This window comes from Staurois parvus, unplaced genomic scaffold, assembly GCF_062004578.1.
Source record: "Staurois parvus isolate SC_StPar_1 unplaced genomic scaffold, SC_StPar_1.0 ptg000941l, whole genome shotgun sequence".
Classification (NCBI taxonomy): Eukaryota; Metazoa; Chordata; class Amphibia; order Anura; family Ranidae; genus Staurois; species Staurois parvus.
This window is the reverse complement of record NW_028318737.1, coordinates 392,927-409,878: the sequence shown is the minus strand read 5'-3', so window position 1 is coordinate 409,878 and position 16,952 is coordinate 392,927. Positions and strand designations below refer to the sequence as shown.

General features: G+C 49.4%; 2 protein-coding genes across 2 annotated transcripts in view; both read left to right on the top strand.

Annotated features, from left to right (window-relative positions):
• LOC149441832 (gastrula zinc finger protein XlCGF66.1-like) overlaps nt 1-16,952 on the top strand; it is a 429,912-nt gene that overhangs the window by 105,214 nt on the left and 307,746 nt on the right. The gene's annotated exons all lie outside the window — the stretch shown is intronic.
• The window catches only part of LOC149441841 (uncharacterized), a 177,901-nt gene that overhangs the window by 157,682 nt on the left and 3,267 nt on the right, over nt 1-16,952 (top strand). The window contains exon 2 of the mRNA XM_089656828.1: nt 13,287-13,556. Coding sequence (XP_089512954.1) covers nt 13,287-13,556 — 270 coding nt within the window. The remainder of the gene's footprint in view (nt 1-13,286; nt 13,557-16,952) is intronic.

Genomic DNA, 16,952 nt, shown 5'->3' with positions numbered 1-16,952 from the left:
TTGTACAGAGTGGTGGTGGGTTCCTGGGGCTCTGAATTCCAGCACCGGGCACTGCCAGAGCCTGTGTCATGGGAGGTATTGGAATGTCCCCCCCCACTTACCTTTTAGTCAAAAATGCACCAAGAGTCCTCCAATAAGAACAAGTGCCCACCAAGGGGTGAAGGATTGTCCTTCTGCATTCCATTTGGTATCTTGGAATACATTATTTGACCAGTGAGATGGTAAGAAGGTGAAGGTTGTCTTCCTTTCCTGGTAGGAGTTCTGTAAGGAGGTCTGGAAAGTAAGTGCAGGTAAGAGGACAATCAGAGACCAAGAGCCCCCCTCCCTACCTCAGAGTCCCCCTGAGCCTGACAAACTTCTCTTTCCTCAGAGCCCTGCTCCCCACCAACCCTATCCTACCAGATTCCTTCAGCTACTCTACCCCCTTAAAACCCTTTAACTTCACTATCCCCTCAGGGGCCCCAAAGTCTCCAATCCACAGTAACCCCTGAGAGAACCCTCAGCTCCTCTACTTCCCTCAGACCCCTCAGTATTTCCCTCCCTCTGACACCAATGATGGAACATATTCTTCATGGCCGGCTGGGGAATGTTTTCTTCCTCCTGAGCAGCAATGTAAGGGGCTCTATGCTCCATACTCCTGACCCCGGCACTCCATCATTGTGTTGGCTGCATAGTGTAATGATTGCCCATTGGCTGCCTGTGTAGTGTCATCATTGCCCTTTGTAGGCCATGTATGGTCAGGATGGTCCTTGTCTTGTCTATTTATTGTCAGTGCTGTTTGTTTAGAGGACCATATTACTAGAATTTATCTCCACAATGAGGAGAATGTTCCGGCCCCGGAAGTGGGGGAATGTTCTGCCCCTGAAGGGGTTCATCTGGGTTCCCACACTATATATGTGTGTATCATCATCTGCTGGAGATAAAAGACGTCACAGTGACTATGGAGGAAGAGGACGGACGTGACTATGGAGGAAGAGGACGGACGTGACTGTGGAGGAAGAGGACGGACGTGACCGTGGAGGAAGAGGACGGACGTGACCGTGGAGGAAGAGGACGGACGTGGCCATGGAGGAAGAGGACGGACGTGGCCATGGAGGAAGAGGACGGACGTGGCCATGGAGGAAGAGGACGGACGTGGCCATGGAGGAAGAGGACGGACGTGGCCATGGAGGAAGAGGACGGACGTGGCCATGGAGGAAGAGGACGGACGTGGCCATGGAGGAAGAGGACGGACGTGACTCTGGAGGAAGAGGACGGACGTGACTCTGGAGGAAGAGGACGGACGTGACTATGGAGGAAGAGGACAGACATGACGGGGGTTACCAGGTGTAAATAGAACATAACATCTTATTACCTCCTCTGCTGCCACTTCCAGCAAGGTCTCCTGTCCACTTTGTATGGTATACAACTGCCTGTCTTTATTCCAGATGACTTCCTGTCTGTGCCTGACATCACTTCCTGTCTGTGCCTGACATCACTTCCTGTCTGTGCCTGACATCACTTCCTGTCTGTGTTCTATAATAACTTCCTTTCTGGATAGAAGTGAGATCACCACCTTGTGGAGTTCATAGGAACTGCAGCCCTGAGAAACATTAAAATAACCATTCCTGTGGTTTCCATGAAAGATCAAAAATAACTAAAAAAAAGGGGAGGGGAGAGGGGGAGAGTCAAATCAGGAAGTAGTAGGGCATGGAGATGTATGGAATCCATGGATCCCATATTTTATCACATTGGTGATGTAGCTGGGGGCAGTGTTGTGGATGGCTTTGTACGTTGTGGTTAGTATTTTTGAATTTTATATGTTGGGTTAGTGGAAGTCAGTGAAGGGATTGGCAGAGAGGGGCAGCAGTCACTGATTGGTTGGGTTGTCTAATGAGAGCGATCCCGCCAAACCTGATCCTTCTGGGGGAGACAATGCAGAAATATATATCAATCCACTCATAATGACATCATCTTCTGGGAGTGTCTGCACATCCATCCATTTCATACACATTTCATTGTCTCAGCAGATCTCCTGCAGCCTATTAGCACCCATTTCCCTCTCTACATCTCAGCAGATCTCCTGCAGCCTATTAGCGCCCATTTCCCTCTCTATGTCTCAGCAGATCTCCTGCATCCTATTAGCGCCCATTTCCCTCTATGTCTCAGCGGATCTCCTGCAGCCTATTAGCTCCCATTTCCCTTTCTACATCTCAGCGGATCTCCTGCAGCCTATTAGCTCCCATTTCCTTCTCTACGTCTCACCGGATCTCCTGCAGCCTATTAGCGCCCATTTCCTTCTCTACGTCTCACCGGATCTCCTGCAGCCTATTAGTGCCCATTTCCTTCTCTACGTCTCACCGGATCTCCTGCAGACTATTAGCACCCATTTCCCTCTCTATGTCTCAGCAGATCTCCTGCAGCCTATTAGCGCCCATTTCCCTCTCTATGTCTCAGCGGATCTCCTGCACCCTATTAGCTCCCATTTCCCTTTCTACGTCTCAGCGGATCTCCTGCAGCCTATTAGCGCCCATTTCCCTCTCTATGTCTCAGCGGATCTCCTGCAGCCTATTAGCTCCCATTTCCCTCTCTATGTCTCAGCAGATCTCCTGCAGCCTATTAGCGCCCATTTCCCTCTCTATGTCTCAGCAGATCTCCTGCAGCCTATTAGCGCCCATTTCCCTCTCTATGTCTCAGCGGATCTCCTGCAGCCTATTAGCTCCCATTTCCCTCTCTATGTCTCAGCAGATCTGCTGCAGCCTATTAGCTCCCATTTCCATTTCTATGTCTCAGCAGATCTCCTGCATCCTATTAGCACCCATTTCCCTCTCTATGTCTCAGCAGATCTCCTGCATCCTATTAGCACCCATTTCCATTTCTATGTCTCAGCAGATCTCCTGCATCCTATTAGCTCCCATTTCCCTCTCTATGTCTCAGAAGTGGTGTGACTACAGATGATCCCTCAATATCGCCTCTCCAAGAATAATGTCCCTTCAATCTAATATTCCGGAGACATCTATACAAGTCCTGTGCCAACAACTTCTTCCTGATACCTTTAGGGCTGAAGCCCAAACCTTTCCCCAGAAGGTCCATCTTACCCGATGTCAGTCCAGCTGAGGAGAAGGTGACAATTCCGTCTATTTCTGTTGATGATGAATCGTCTGTTGGGATGGTTGGATGAGTGGGATATCCCTTGTTGCAGCGTTGATGTTTCCTAGCTCCCCTGTGGCCGGATCTCTGCTGTTTCCTTGATTCTGATGTACAATACGAGGCCGGTGTTGTCCCTCTATAGATCCTAATAAAGTGCCTCCAGCAGAGGAGGGAAGTGATGGGTCAGAGGCTGTAGAAGAAGCTCTAGTGAGCAGTCTAGATGGACGAGGTGAGTCTTGTGTAGGTGGTGCTCCAAGAGTACGCCTGATTAGTAGACGGTTAGATGTTGGACTCCTTCAGCTGCTCGGCTGACAATGCAGACTGCAGTGTAGACTCCACCTGTGTGATTTGTACAGCCAGAACAGCTTCTTCCTTCTGGAGAAATGAAACTCAGAGAACAATGGAGCTTTTGTTTAGGACTTGTGTAAACAGACCACTGGACTCCTCCCTGTCCACAAACAGACCATTAGACTCCTCCCTGTCCACAAACAAACCACTGGACTCCTCCCTGTCCGCAGACCACTGGACTCCTCCCTGTCCGCAAACAGACCACTGGACTCCTCCCTGTCCACAAACAGACCACTGGACTCCTCCCTGTCCGTAAACAGACCATTAGACTCCTCCCTGTCCACAAACAGACCACTGGACTCCTCCGTAGCTGCATACAGACCATTGGACTCCTCCCTGTCCACAAACAGACCATTAGACTCCTCCCTGTCCACAAACAAACCACTGGACTCCTCCCTGTCCGCAGACCACTGGACTCCTCCCTGTCCGCAAACAGACCACTGGACTCCTCCCTGTCCACAAACAGACCACTGGACTCCTCCCTGTCCGTAAACAGACCATTAGACTCCTCCCTGTCTACAAACAGACCACTGGACTCCTCCGTAGCTGCATACAGACCATTGGACTCCTCCCAGTCCACAAACAGACCATTGGACTCCTCCCAGTCCGCAAACAGACCACTGGACTCCTCCCTGTCCGTAAACAGACCACTGGACTCCTCCCTGTCCGTAAACAGACCACTGGACTCCTCCCTGTCCGTAAACAGACCACTGGACTCCTCCCTGTCTGTAAACAGACCACTGGACTCCTCCCTGTCCGTAAACAGACCACTGGACTCCTCCCTGTCCGTAAACAGACCACTGGACTCCTCCCTGTCCGCAGACCACTGGATTCCTCCCTGTCCGCAAACAGACCACTGGACTCCTCCCTGTCCACAAACAGACCACTGGACTCCTCCCTGTCCGTAAACAGACCATTAGACTCCTCCCTGTCCACAAACAGACCACTGGACTCCTCCGTAGCTGCATACAGACCATTGGACTCCTCCCAGTCCACAAACAGACCATTGGACTCCTCCCAGTCCGCAAACAGACCACTGGACTCCTCCCTGTCCGCAAACAGACCACTGGACTCCTCCCTGTCCGTAAACAGACCACTGGACTCCTCCCTGTCCGTAAACAGACCACTGGACTCCTCCCTGTCCGTAAACAGACCACTGGACTCCTCCCTGTCCGTAAACAGACCACTGGACTCCTCCCTGTCCGTAAACAGACCACTGGACTCCTCCCTGTCCGCAGACCACTGGACTCCTCCCTGTCCGCAAACAGACCACTGGACTCCTCCCTGTCCACAAACAGACCACTGGACTCCTCCCTGTCCGCAAACAGACCACTGGACTCCCCCCCCTGTCCGCAAACAGACCACTGGACTCCCCCCCTGTCCGCAAACAGACCACTGGACTCCTCCCTGAACACATACTGACCAGTGGACTCCTCCCTGAACACATACTGACCAGTGGACTCCTCCCTGTCCACAAACAGACCACTGGACTCCTCCCTGTCCACAAACAAAGCTGGGGTCAGTTTACCTCCTAGACCCCTTGGAATAAGCTGTGCTTCTAATATTCAGCTAAAGTTATCTTTTTACATAGACAAGACAGCTGTCTTTAGGAACTTCTCAGGAGGACTTTGATCTGGTGTCATTTACCCAAAAAACCCTTCCCCTCCTCCACTAAGAACACCCTCTTCCCCCCACAGAGGACACCCCTCCCCCACTAAAGACACCCCCCACACACACACAGAGGACACCCTCCCCCACTACAGACACCCTCCACCACTACAGACACCCCCCCCACACACACACACAGAGGACACCCTCCCCCACTACAGACACCCTCCCCCACTACAGACACCCCCCCCCCACACACACACAGAGGACACCCTCCCCCACTACAGACACCCTCTCCACTGAAGATACTCCTTCCTCTCTTTTCCTCCTCTGCAGACACTCCTCCCCCTCCTTTCCTGTGCTGGGGACACTCTTCTCCTTCTGAGGACACACCTCTCCCCTAGTGTTGTCACCCCTCCCCACTGAAGACACTCTTTCCACTGAGATCACCCCCTGCAGTTTAACCAGTTGCTCTCCAGTCTATAGCCAGATGGCGGTTGGACGAACAGCTCGCCCCTCCAGGTAGTACCATATGGCGTCCTTTCTGGAGCGTGCACCCCGCAGGGCTGTGGTGCGATCTGTCACCGGCCATGTACCTCAGACACGGCCGATGACAGATTTGTGTACCGGCCCTATTGCCAGTGCCATGTGACCTGCTGTGACCAATCACTGCAGGTCACATGACAGTTGTATACAATGGATGGCTTCCTTTCATACCATCCATTGTATACAAGTGTGTCTAGCTGTGAATGGTCACAGCGATCACATGCACAAGCTGCACCAATCACAGCCCAGCTGTGTCATGTGATTAGCTGTAGCCAAATCACAAAAAAACCCTGAATGAATCGATGTCATTCAGGTAAATGCATAAAACCTCCAGCAGCACTGAATGTCCGTTCGGAAAGCACGCTGGATGCAGGACAGGCCAGTACCTCGATGGCATATTGAGCAAGTTCTGGCCAGTGATCCATCCTCAAGACCCAGTAACCCAGTGGATGCTCAGCTGGAAAGGTCTCCAAGTCTGTTCTTACCCCTAGATAATCCTGCCCCATATGATGCAGACCCTGCCGATGGGTGCTTAAACCTAACAGCCCTGGGTGCTGAGGACTAAAGAACTGTTTAATCGGTCAGCTGACCGCCTTCTCCACCGCTCTTCCTTTGACAGAATGAAGCCTCAGAAACACGTTGTCCAGGAAATGGTGACCTCCCAGTGTCTGGAAAGGTGTTACACAATTTCAAGGCATCCTCAGGATGTTTCATCCTCTGCTCCCTCTGGGAAGACTGGATGAGCTCTGCACCTTGACCCTTGTAACGTGGATCAAGAAGGGTTGCCAACCAGTATTGATCCCTCTTCTTGATAACACAAATCCTCAGGTCCTTACACAGACTTTGCAGAATCAGGGAGCCCATGTAGTGTAAGTTTGAGGAGGCAGGAGATTCTGAGTCCTCTGGGTCACTGAGGATGACTTCTGTATGTGATCCTCTACTTCCATGCTGCTGCAATCCTCCTCCTTCTATTCCTACTCCTTCTGTGTGTTCTGCGGCCCCGCAGGAATGGTTTCTGCATAAAGGGGGCCTTGAGAGGACAGGAAATCCTCCTCTTCCTCCCTCTGTTCTGCCTCCAGTGCCCTGTCCATGATTCCATGCAGTGTGTGCTCCAGCAGGATGACTACAGGGATAGTGTCACTGATGCATGCAGTGTCACAGCTCACCATCCTTGTGGCCTCCTCAGATGGTGACAGGACAGTGCATGCATCCATTATCAGCAGCCACTGGCGAGGTGAGAAGAAGCCAAGTTCCCCTGAGCCTGTCCTTGTGCCATTTTCACACAGGTACTCATTGATGGCCCTCTGCTGTGTGTGCAGCCACTGCAGTGTTACCAAAGTGGAGTTCCACCGAGTGGACATGTCACAAATGAGTCGGTTGGTGGGCAGGTTGAATTTCAGCCAACTGAAAACAGGCCGTGTATGACCACCGGAAATGGCCACAGACTTTTCTGGCCTGCCTCAGAAGATCTTGAATGCAAGGGTACCTGTTCAAGAAGCACTGTACCACCAAATTCAGCTTGTGTGCCAAGCATGGAACATGTGTCAAGTGTCCCTGTTGGAGGGTGGAGAGCCCCTTCAGAGCTGACAGAATCTGTGTCCTGGTGTGGCTCCTGTCCCTTAGACAGACCAGCTGAAGCACCACATGGCATCTTTTAGCCTGACTGCTTGCATAGCCCCATGAACGCTTATGGAGCACTGCTGGTTCAGAGGACAATTCAGCAGAAGAGGCCATAGAGGAAGAGGAGGGGGAGGGGGTGGAGCAGACAGATGTGGCAGAATCACCACCAGGTTTTTGGAGGCATGGTGGTGGAACAAGCTCCAGAAGTGAACCCTGTCCTGCATCCTTCCCAGCTGCTAGCAGAGTTACCCAGTGTGCCGTGACGGATATGTACCATCCCTGACTGTGCCTGCTGGACCACGTGTCAGTAATGTGGACCTTGCTGCTGACCTCCTTGTCCAACAAGGCCAAAACATGACCTTCCACATGATGGTACAGAGCTGGAATGGCCTTGCATGAAACAAATTGTCTTTTCAGAACCTGTCACTGTGATACAGAACATTCTGCAAATTCCCGGAAGGGGGAAGAGTCCACCAGATGGAAAGGCAGCAGTTGTAACGCAGCAATTTGGCCAGGATAGAATGTGGATGGCTGGGACAGTCTATTTTTCACGGTTCAGCAAATGGGGTAGTGAAATGTTCCTGCTGAAATGAACAGGTGGTGTCCTGCTGTCAGATGGGCCACCCACTGCTGTACCATCACTCCTCTCAGTGGAGGCTGTTGAGAAGACCTGACGTTTTACAGTAGAGATCCCAGATGAGGAGCAAGGAGAAGTCTGCACTTTTTCTGGGTCTTTCAGGTGCTGTTACCAGCGGGCTGCATGGCAGCTCATCATACGTCTTGTCAATCATGTGGTGCCCAAGTGGCTGGTGTTTTGGCCACGCTTGGTCTGCTTCAGTCAAAGACTGCAAACAGCAATGCTGCACATGTGTTGAAGAAAGCCCACACCAGAGAACTTGTGGAAGTCTGCCTGGAGTCAGCAGCGCCCCCCACCTGTGGAGCTCTGTCGTGTGATGCCATTGGTTGGCTGCCCTTATGCCTGTCCCTGGAGGACATCCTGCCTTGTTGGAGTTCTGCCTCCTCCTCACTGTCCTCCTCTGTTCTCTCAGGCACCCAAGTATGGTCAGTGACCTCATCATCCCCATCCTCCTCATCAATGGAGCCAACTTGGCAGTGTGCTGCGGCTGGGGGAACAGGACTGACAATTTCTTTTCCCTCACTGGCGCCCCCTCTCTCTAGGCTCACGTCACTCCTTTCCTCATCCTGGGAACCAACATCACAGCATTCAGATTGCTGCACATCCTCCAGCAGCATGGGACTGACACTATGATCCAATCATTCTGGTGACTCCTCCATGCATGATGGTGGGGCTACGGAAGGAGCAGCTGTGGTGGACAAGGAGCCGGAGGAACAGGACACTTTGGCAGCTGTGGTGGAAGACAAAATAGTATGATCCTGGGTGACAGAGGATGAGGATGACTGACTTATCCACTCCACCACCTCTTCTGCATGTTGTGGTTCAATAATACGGCCAGCACTTTGGCCAATCATGGCTCTTCCTGAGAACTCACCTGTTATTGGCCAAAGCATTGCACCTGACCTGTTTTACATTGTTTGGCCAATCACAAGGCATGTTTTACATTGAGCACGCGGGCAAACATCCTGCATAATGGTGAATACGCAAACGGCTAATGTTCGAGTTAAACTTATGTTTGACTTGAACCGTCAGCCCATCCCAACTCAAAATATTATTCTCTGTGGATCTACTGCTTCCACTTTACACCTACTTCATTGATCTTGTGTTGTTTGCCAGTAAATTAAGAATACTGAACCATGTGCAAATCCATATACAACAAAGTGCTTTGTGCTCAGGATGCTGCTCCCTGCAGATCTACTGCTTCCACTTTATACCGCCTTCATGTAGCACTACCTCAGAAGGAGCTGAATGTTGCCCCTGGCTTCCCTTTGCTTTGCCCCACAGCAAGGCAAACACACACACTTCTGCTCGTTGTCTCCAATGACCAGTCTAGGGGATGTTTTGTGTTTGGAGTTTATTGTAGAACTGGGGATAGGGATGGGGAATGTAGTCGGATCCTCCAGAATCAGAACTCTTCACACTGAGGACATCTAGCTGATCTCTTAGTAGAAGACTTGTGAAGTCTCGGCTGACAGTAGATAGCAGACTTCTCAGTAACAAATAGCAGCAAGTAGTTGTAGGAGAGCCAAGTCCCATTAGCAGTAGCAATACTTGGACAAGCTCTGCAGAACACTAGGCAGGGCTCCCTTTCTCAGACCCAGGCTGACTATCAAGCACCAGAGGGGTAACAAGCACACAGAGCCCCCCAGATCTCTCAGAGTTTGCACTCACAGGTCCAAGGACAGAATGGTTGCCTCCTTCCAATCTTCCAAGCCACTTTCTCCAGTGACACCAGACAGAGCTTTGGCAGACAGCTCCCCTCAGTCAGCTTACTGTAGAATCAGGGTCACTCTCTCTAACTTCAGGCCCTCAGGTCACCCACCCGAGGCCACATAACAGCAAGTACCAGGCGAGGCAGCCTGCCTCCAGCCTGGCTGGTGCAATCCTCTCCGAGGAAAGACACTGAACCCATGTGATCTCAGAGTATAAATACCACTCCCAGCATGCAATGGGGCCACCCTCCCCTGCAATTGCCCAGGACTGTATCCATATTCATGCTGGTCATTTGTCTAGCCAATCCCCATGTTCTGGAAGACTCTCATAGCTTCCTGAAGGCGGGAAGAACTCAGACAAACTCCAACAGAACCAGAGCAGCATGAGCAGACCTGACTAATCAATCACAGCTCTCTGTAAATCAGAAAACCCGACTGAATTTACCTGACAGCCTCTCTGGTGAGCAGAGAAACACAGCTATGCTTTACCTGACTACACATCCTAGACCTGACCAGGAGGGGGCGCTACATTCATTCATCTCATCAGATTTGCTGCTATAGGAAATCATCTCAAATTCTGTGCAAATCCATGGAGACCGACAATATTGTGTGCTCAGTATAGTGTTCTCTGCAAGTCCACCGCTTCCACTTTGCAGCTACTTCAACTTATTTTACTCCAAAAATCCACCAATCAGTGAAAAGTTGATAAGGTGTGAAAGTGCTCCGCCCTCCGAACTGTCAGCTGTAGTGTAGCCCCGCCTTCTTCCACCTCTTGTACACGGGATGGTGAGGGCGCCCCCTAGTAGTGCTTCCCCCTCACCACACCAATAGGACTCCCAGCTTTTCAGCTCCCAGAGTCAGAAACATCCTTCACACTCTCCTCATCTCCGATGGTAATGGAACCGGATCCTCCTCGCTCACTCCTGCAAGTCTGCTGCGGGTTCTGTCAGTCTCCCTCCTAGACTCCGCCTCCGACCGCCATTCCAGAAGGAGCTCCGCCTCTAAATACACACTCATGGAGGAGAGAAAGGGGAACCCGACATCATGTGACACCTTTTATTACATGGAAATACGAAAATCAACGGGACTAACGCAATCACATTTACTGCAAAATCAAAGGGGCCAAAATCCCTCCCCCGAGCAGTCATATATTTCTGTCCCCCTTGGTGGGAGTGGAGGTGACCCCTCTATAAGGATCTACAGTCCATACACACCTAGCACAAGGCCGGGGTCACACTACCAGAGGCTTTTCGGGGCTGCAGTTCCTCTGATCTCCACAAGGTGGGGATCTCACTTCTACCCAGACAGGAAGTCTCTATGGAAGACAGGAAGTGATGTCAGGTACAGACAGGCAGTGATGTCAGGTACAGACGGGAAGTTCCATGAATGAGGAAGTATAGAGGAGACATTCCTGGATCTGGCAGCAGAGGAGGTAATACGTAGATGAACCCCTTCAGGGGGAGGAGTTGATGATAATATATTTGCCCCCAAAGCTGGCCTACATGGTTCAGTTTTATCGTTCAGCCAGCGGGATGACCATAAAAAGCTGAAGTGATTCCCCCATCCACACATTGGAGGTGGATGGGGGAATCCTCCCCGCTGCACTCTTGTATTCTGACAATGGGGGGACTCCTCCGCTCTCAGAATACACGGATCAGTACTGAAGCTATTGGCTGCAGCCGCTGGGGGAGTGGCTTTTATCCGGCAGTGGCCACACATGGATGGAAATGTGAGCGATCCCTGCTGAACCAGCTGAATTTCCATGGATCTATGGTCACCTTCAGTGACTTCCTCCCCTCCCCCTCATCTCCTTCATGATGGAAGTCATGCTGAGATCATCTCCCATTGGCTGAGCAATATTCTCATTTGTCTCTCAGCTCCTTCTTGCTATTCCTCGTCCTGCCTGTTGTTTCCTTGGATTGATTTTCTGTGTAGTGACCCCGGCTTGGTCTCTTGGATGCGCTCGTCTGTTGCTTGCCCTGACCTTTCTCCTGATTCCTGGATCTCCTCCTCATCTCTCCTCCATATCCTCTTACACAGCTTTTCTCCACACCTGCAGTGACCCTGGGGGGAGGAAACTTGGCACCAGCACACCGCCAAATCCATCCCCACCATTAGGGGCTCTGGAGACAATTGTCTGCTATTTACACTCCGTTCCTCCGCACGTCACCTGATCACATGACAGCTTACTTCCACAGATTCCGGACAGATTTCTGGATGGTAAAGGTCAAAGGTCACTCTTCAGTTTAGGAGAGGTAGGACGCACCCAGGAACAAGGATTTGGTTTATAGGGGAGCCTCATATAGAGGACCCCTCAAATCTCCCCATCCAAATGTCCCTCCATCCAGAGTCTATATGTCTTATGACATCACACTGACCTCACAGCTCCTCCCCCCAATGTCCCTCCATCCAGAGTCAGAGAATCCTATGACATCACACTGACCTCACAGCTCCTCCTCCCAATGTCCCTCTATCCAGAGTCAGAGAATCCTATGACATCACACTGACCTCACAGCTCCTCCTCCCAATGTCCCTCCATCCAGAGTCAGAGAATCCTATGACGTCACACTGACCTCACAGCTCCTCCTCCCAATGTCCCTCCATCCAGAGTCAGAGAATCCTATGACGTCACACTGACCTCACAGCTCCTCCCCCCAATGTCCCTCCATCCAGAGTCAGAGAATCCTATGACCTCACACTGACCTCACAGCTCCTCCCCCCTATGTCCTTCCATCCAGAGTCAGAGAATCCTATGACATCACACTGACCTCACAGCTCCTCCTCCCAATGTCCCTCCATCTGAATTTTCTGATGCTCTTAGGATGTGGGGTCCCTTGGTATCCTCACATGTAAAGTGGGACTGTTGGTCCTGCGTTGTATGTAATGACATCAGAATGCTGCAACAAGCCTATACCCTGCGTAGTGTGGGGGTCCTGTGGGGGAAATTATACCTCAGCCTGAAGTGGGGCTTTAATAAAATGGAGACCTGAATGGAGAGGTGAGGAGGATTCTGGGAATATCATTTGATGTGACTATTTGTGTTCAGATGTAGAGTTTTCCTCCTGTGAAGTCTGGAGATCATATGACATCACATTGCCTCCACCTCCCTCCCTGATAGAAGAGAGAAAGAAGAAGAAGATTCTAGAAGTCACCAGAGAGATCACTGAGCTGCTGACAGGAGAGGTGAGCGGTGCCGGGAATTCTGGGACATTCTCCAGTAACAGACAAGGGATGTGTCTGGATGGTGACTGTATCATTGTGTGTGTCAGGTTCCTATAAGGTGTCAGGGTGTCACTGTCTATTTCTCCATGGAGGAGTGGGAGTATTTAGAAGGACACAAGGATCTCTACAAGGACGTCATGATGGACAATCAGCCGCCCCTCACATCACCGGGTAAGAGGAGACTTTATTGTAAAGGAGAGAGCAGTACGGAGGATCCACCTAGATCCCCCATCATCTGATAAACACATAGAAACAATGGATTCAGTCAGTGTGTGTGTTTCCTACAGATGGATCCAGTCATGGGAACCCACCAGAGAGATGTCCCCGTCCTCTGTATTCCCAGGATTCCACACAGGAAGGTCACACCATCCCTCACCATCATCAGGTAGATGATGACAATTATTGGTAGTTGTGATTTATACACAGCATGTTTGTTACAATGAATGTTTTATTATATCTTTCAGAGTGGAATCCTCGGGGATGAGAATATTGATGTTAAAGAAGAGTATAAAGAGGAGGATGAGGAGTATGGAGTGATGGAGGAGTTTTCAGAAGGACACAAGGATATGATGGAGCCACCTAATACCAGGAACCCACCGGAGAGATGTCCCCGTCCTCTGTATTCCCGGGATTCCACACAGGAAGGTCACACCATCCCTCACTATTACAAGGTTGGTGGGATGGAGAATCTAGAACATGGACTTGTAGAGACTATGGGCTCCAATCACAAAGCGGTATCTTTCCGTATCCCAGTATGTAGTAAGATGCTGCATTCTGTTTTTTAGTAGTGAATCCTGCGGGGAATTTACCACTGGTGTCCATAGCAACACTTGTAAATAGCTTGTTGTTAAGGAGAGGGCAGCCGCCAGTGTCCCCAACAACCAGTAAACAAGGAGAGGACGGCTGCCAAGTTCCCCGCTGACAGCTGTGACAGGTCTGGTATGGATTTTGAGGGAATCCCCCAATGCCAAAACAATAAGAAAAAATGGCGTGGGTTTCTCTCCAAAATCAATACCAGCCCCTTAGTGAGTGCCCACCTTCCTCCTGAACCATACCAGGCCACATACCCTCAACATGAGGTGGGTGCTTCAGGGCAGCGGCGCTCTGCCACCCCAAAAGCACCTTGTCCCCATGGCGATGGGGAAAAGGGTCCCTTACCCACATCCCTGGCCAGTGGTTGTGGGGGGCTGTGGGTGGGGGACTTATTGAAATCTGGAAGCCTCCTTTAACATGGAGGCCCCCAGATGCCAGCCCCCCCCACAATGTGAATGAGTATAGAGTACATAGTACCCCTATTCATTTACCAAAAAAGGGTAAAAAAAAACTGTAAGAAAGTTTTGACAAAACAAAAATAAAGAACAATATCCCTCTGATGTAGATCCATCGATGATCCAATCACAACACTCGCTGTCATCGCTGGCTGGAAGAAAAAACAAAGCTCCACTCCTTCCATCTGACAGCTCCGCCGCCTCCCACTTCTGAAAACACGAAGGACTGCTACTACCCTGTGACATCACTGGGTAGCCTTGCCCTCTTGTGACATCACCAATACAACATGCCCTGGTCAATGACGTCACCGAGTGGCACCGTCTCTTAGTATATTTAGTGGCAGGAGGCAGCAGAGCTGTCAGACAGAGGGGAGTCTTCATTGGGAGCGGAGCTTTTCTTTCTGAGTCAGCGGTGACAGCGAGCATCGTGATTGATGATGGATCTACACCTGCCTGCTGTCTATATAACAGAATACTTTTTGGGGGTGAATAATTAGGGGTACCATGTACCCCATACTCATTCACATGGGGTGAGGGATCTGAGGGCCTCCTTGTTAAATTTTGTAAGTCCTCTTCCCGCAAACCCCCACAGCCACTAGCCTGGGTTGTGGGGAAGAGTCCCTTGTCCCCATCAACATGGACAAGGTGCTTTGGGTGAGCAAAGCCTCCCCTGCCCCAGAGCATGCACTCTATGTTAAGGGCACGTGGCCTGGTATGTTTAAGGAGGGGGGGTCACTTGCTCATCCCCCGTTTACTGACCTGCCAGGCTGCATGCTCAGATAGGGGTCTGGTATGTATTTCTTTCATTTTGGCAGGGGGTCCCTGAAAGGAATGATTTTCTTTTCCCCTCAGAGACCCCCGGTCTGTGGAGAGATTCCTGGTTTATCAGCAGAATTCTGGGAACACCCCTTGAACACGGAAATCACGACAGCTAATGTTCAGAGATGTTCAAAGTTTATTAGACATTAATAAGATTATATAGACTGCAGATAATAATAAGGGAGGGGGGGAGCGAGTTTCAAAACTGTAACTTGTAACTTTCCATCATGAGCTGACTACATGAAACATAACATATACATTTCTTGGTACAAATTATTTTGGCTAACTTTCTGGGAAAACAGCCAGACAAAAACATTGTCAGGGTCGTGTTAGCTTCTGTTGATACATCCTTGAACAACCAAAACAGTTTCATTAAACTTCTAATATCTCTACAAAAAGCTAACTTAATACTTAATACTTAAAATGGCATACATAATACAAAATGGAAGTTATCTAGATCCTTTCAATCCCCTCTAAGATCATGAACATGATCTCAATTCTTTACATAGCCAGATAACCTTCATTTGTATTTTGCAGCTTTGTAGCTCTAGCAATGCAATATAATGAGCATTTAAAACATAGATATAAAGATAAAACAAAAAACAATATCATGACTATGCTTACAGTGATACCTTTCATCCATGAAAAGATGGAACCAAATCCTGATCCTAACCAATCAAGAGGAGTCCATCCATCTTTCCTATAGCTCTAGCTTCTTCCATCAAACCATCTACCTGTTCCCTGTGTTGCTTTATTATTTCATAATACTCTGGAACAGTCATTGTGGTATTATATATCCAAGTACAACATTCAGAATCCTCTGTCATCTCACACAGACCTGTCAGAGCAGCACTCATACTTTCAATAGCTAATTCTTGCATCTCCAGTTGTTCTCTAATAGCTCTGGTCTCAGTATTTAGCAACCCCATGTCCTTAGAGTTCCTCTCCAGTATGTCATCAATAATGTTTGTGTAATTATTTATTTTGTTCATGAGTGTTATTCCCCATCCAGTGTAAGTAGGAAACCATGACCAAGCCTTATCACCTGTAGAGAATAGATCTACCTTTTCTTGTTTGGTTTCCCTTCTCTGTCTCAGAGTTAGTTGGTGTTTTGGGTATGTACTGGCTTTTACCTGGTGTTCCTTTTGGTCTATAGCTGCCATAATTGGCACTAATTGGGCTACATAGCACCAGCCCTGGACATTACTCGGTATCCAAGGGTAACAGATCTTACCACAACAGATATAGGTATTGTTTCCCAAGGAGATCGGCAATTTTTGTATTGCAGAATGAAATTCAGGGGTGACAACAAGTGTAAAATAAAAAAGAAGTTTTCCCCACATTGTCTTGTATCCCTTCTAAACTTTCATTCAGGGCTCTACCATTTACTTGCCAGAGTTTCACAGAAGAAGTTCCATCCCTCCTTCCAGGATCAGATATGTTTAATATGGACTGAGAGCACATTCCCTTTCCCTTGTGGGAAGTATTCCCCAGTCTAAAACACCAATCGGGGAGTTGAGTGACTCCCAGAGTTGGAAAAGATATGGCGGCATTAGAAGTAATATTGGTCAAACCAATACTTACATTCCCTGTTATTAACAAAAATATTTTGATTGGAGCGGCCAGAAGAGGAATTTCCTATGTGCTCGGATGTAACTTACTACAGATCCAACATTTATCAGAACCTGACTTTTGAGCATAAGCAGATTTAAACTGCATCATCAACATTTTCCTGAAAAAGGATTGTTCTCTTCAAAACTTCTTTTTGACTTTCTTTCATTTTTGGTTATCTGGGTCTCATTTAAGTCTAGTCCTTGACCACAGATACCTTTTATTAGGCCCAAGTCCTCAGGGTGATAAATACAGTTAGTTAGGATCCATACTGGCAGAAAAAAGAGCAGTCAGTGTGCCCAATAGGACCCAGATCTTCAAAGCACCATGAGGGCAGTAAGGAATGTCATCTTCAGGGTCTTTTTCACTTACTTCACCGGCTCTTCGAGGATTTTCCTCTCATACTTCTCCTTTTTCCGTTACGTGTTTCTC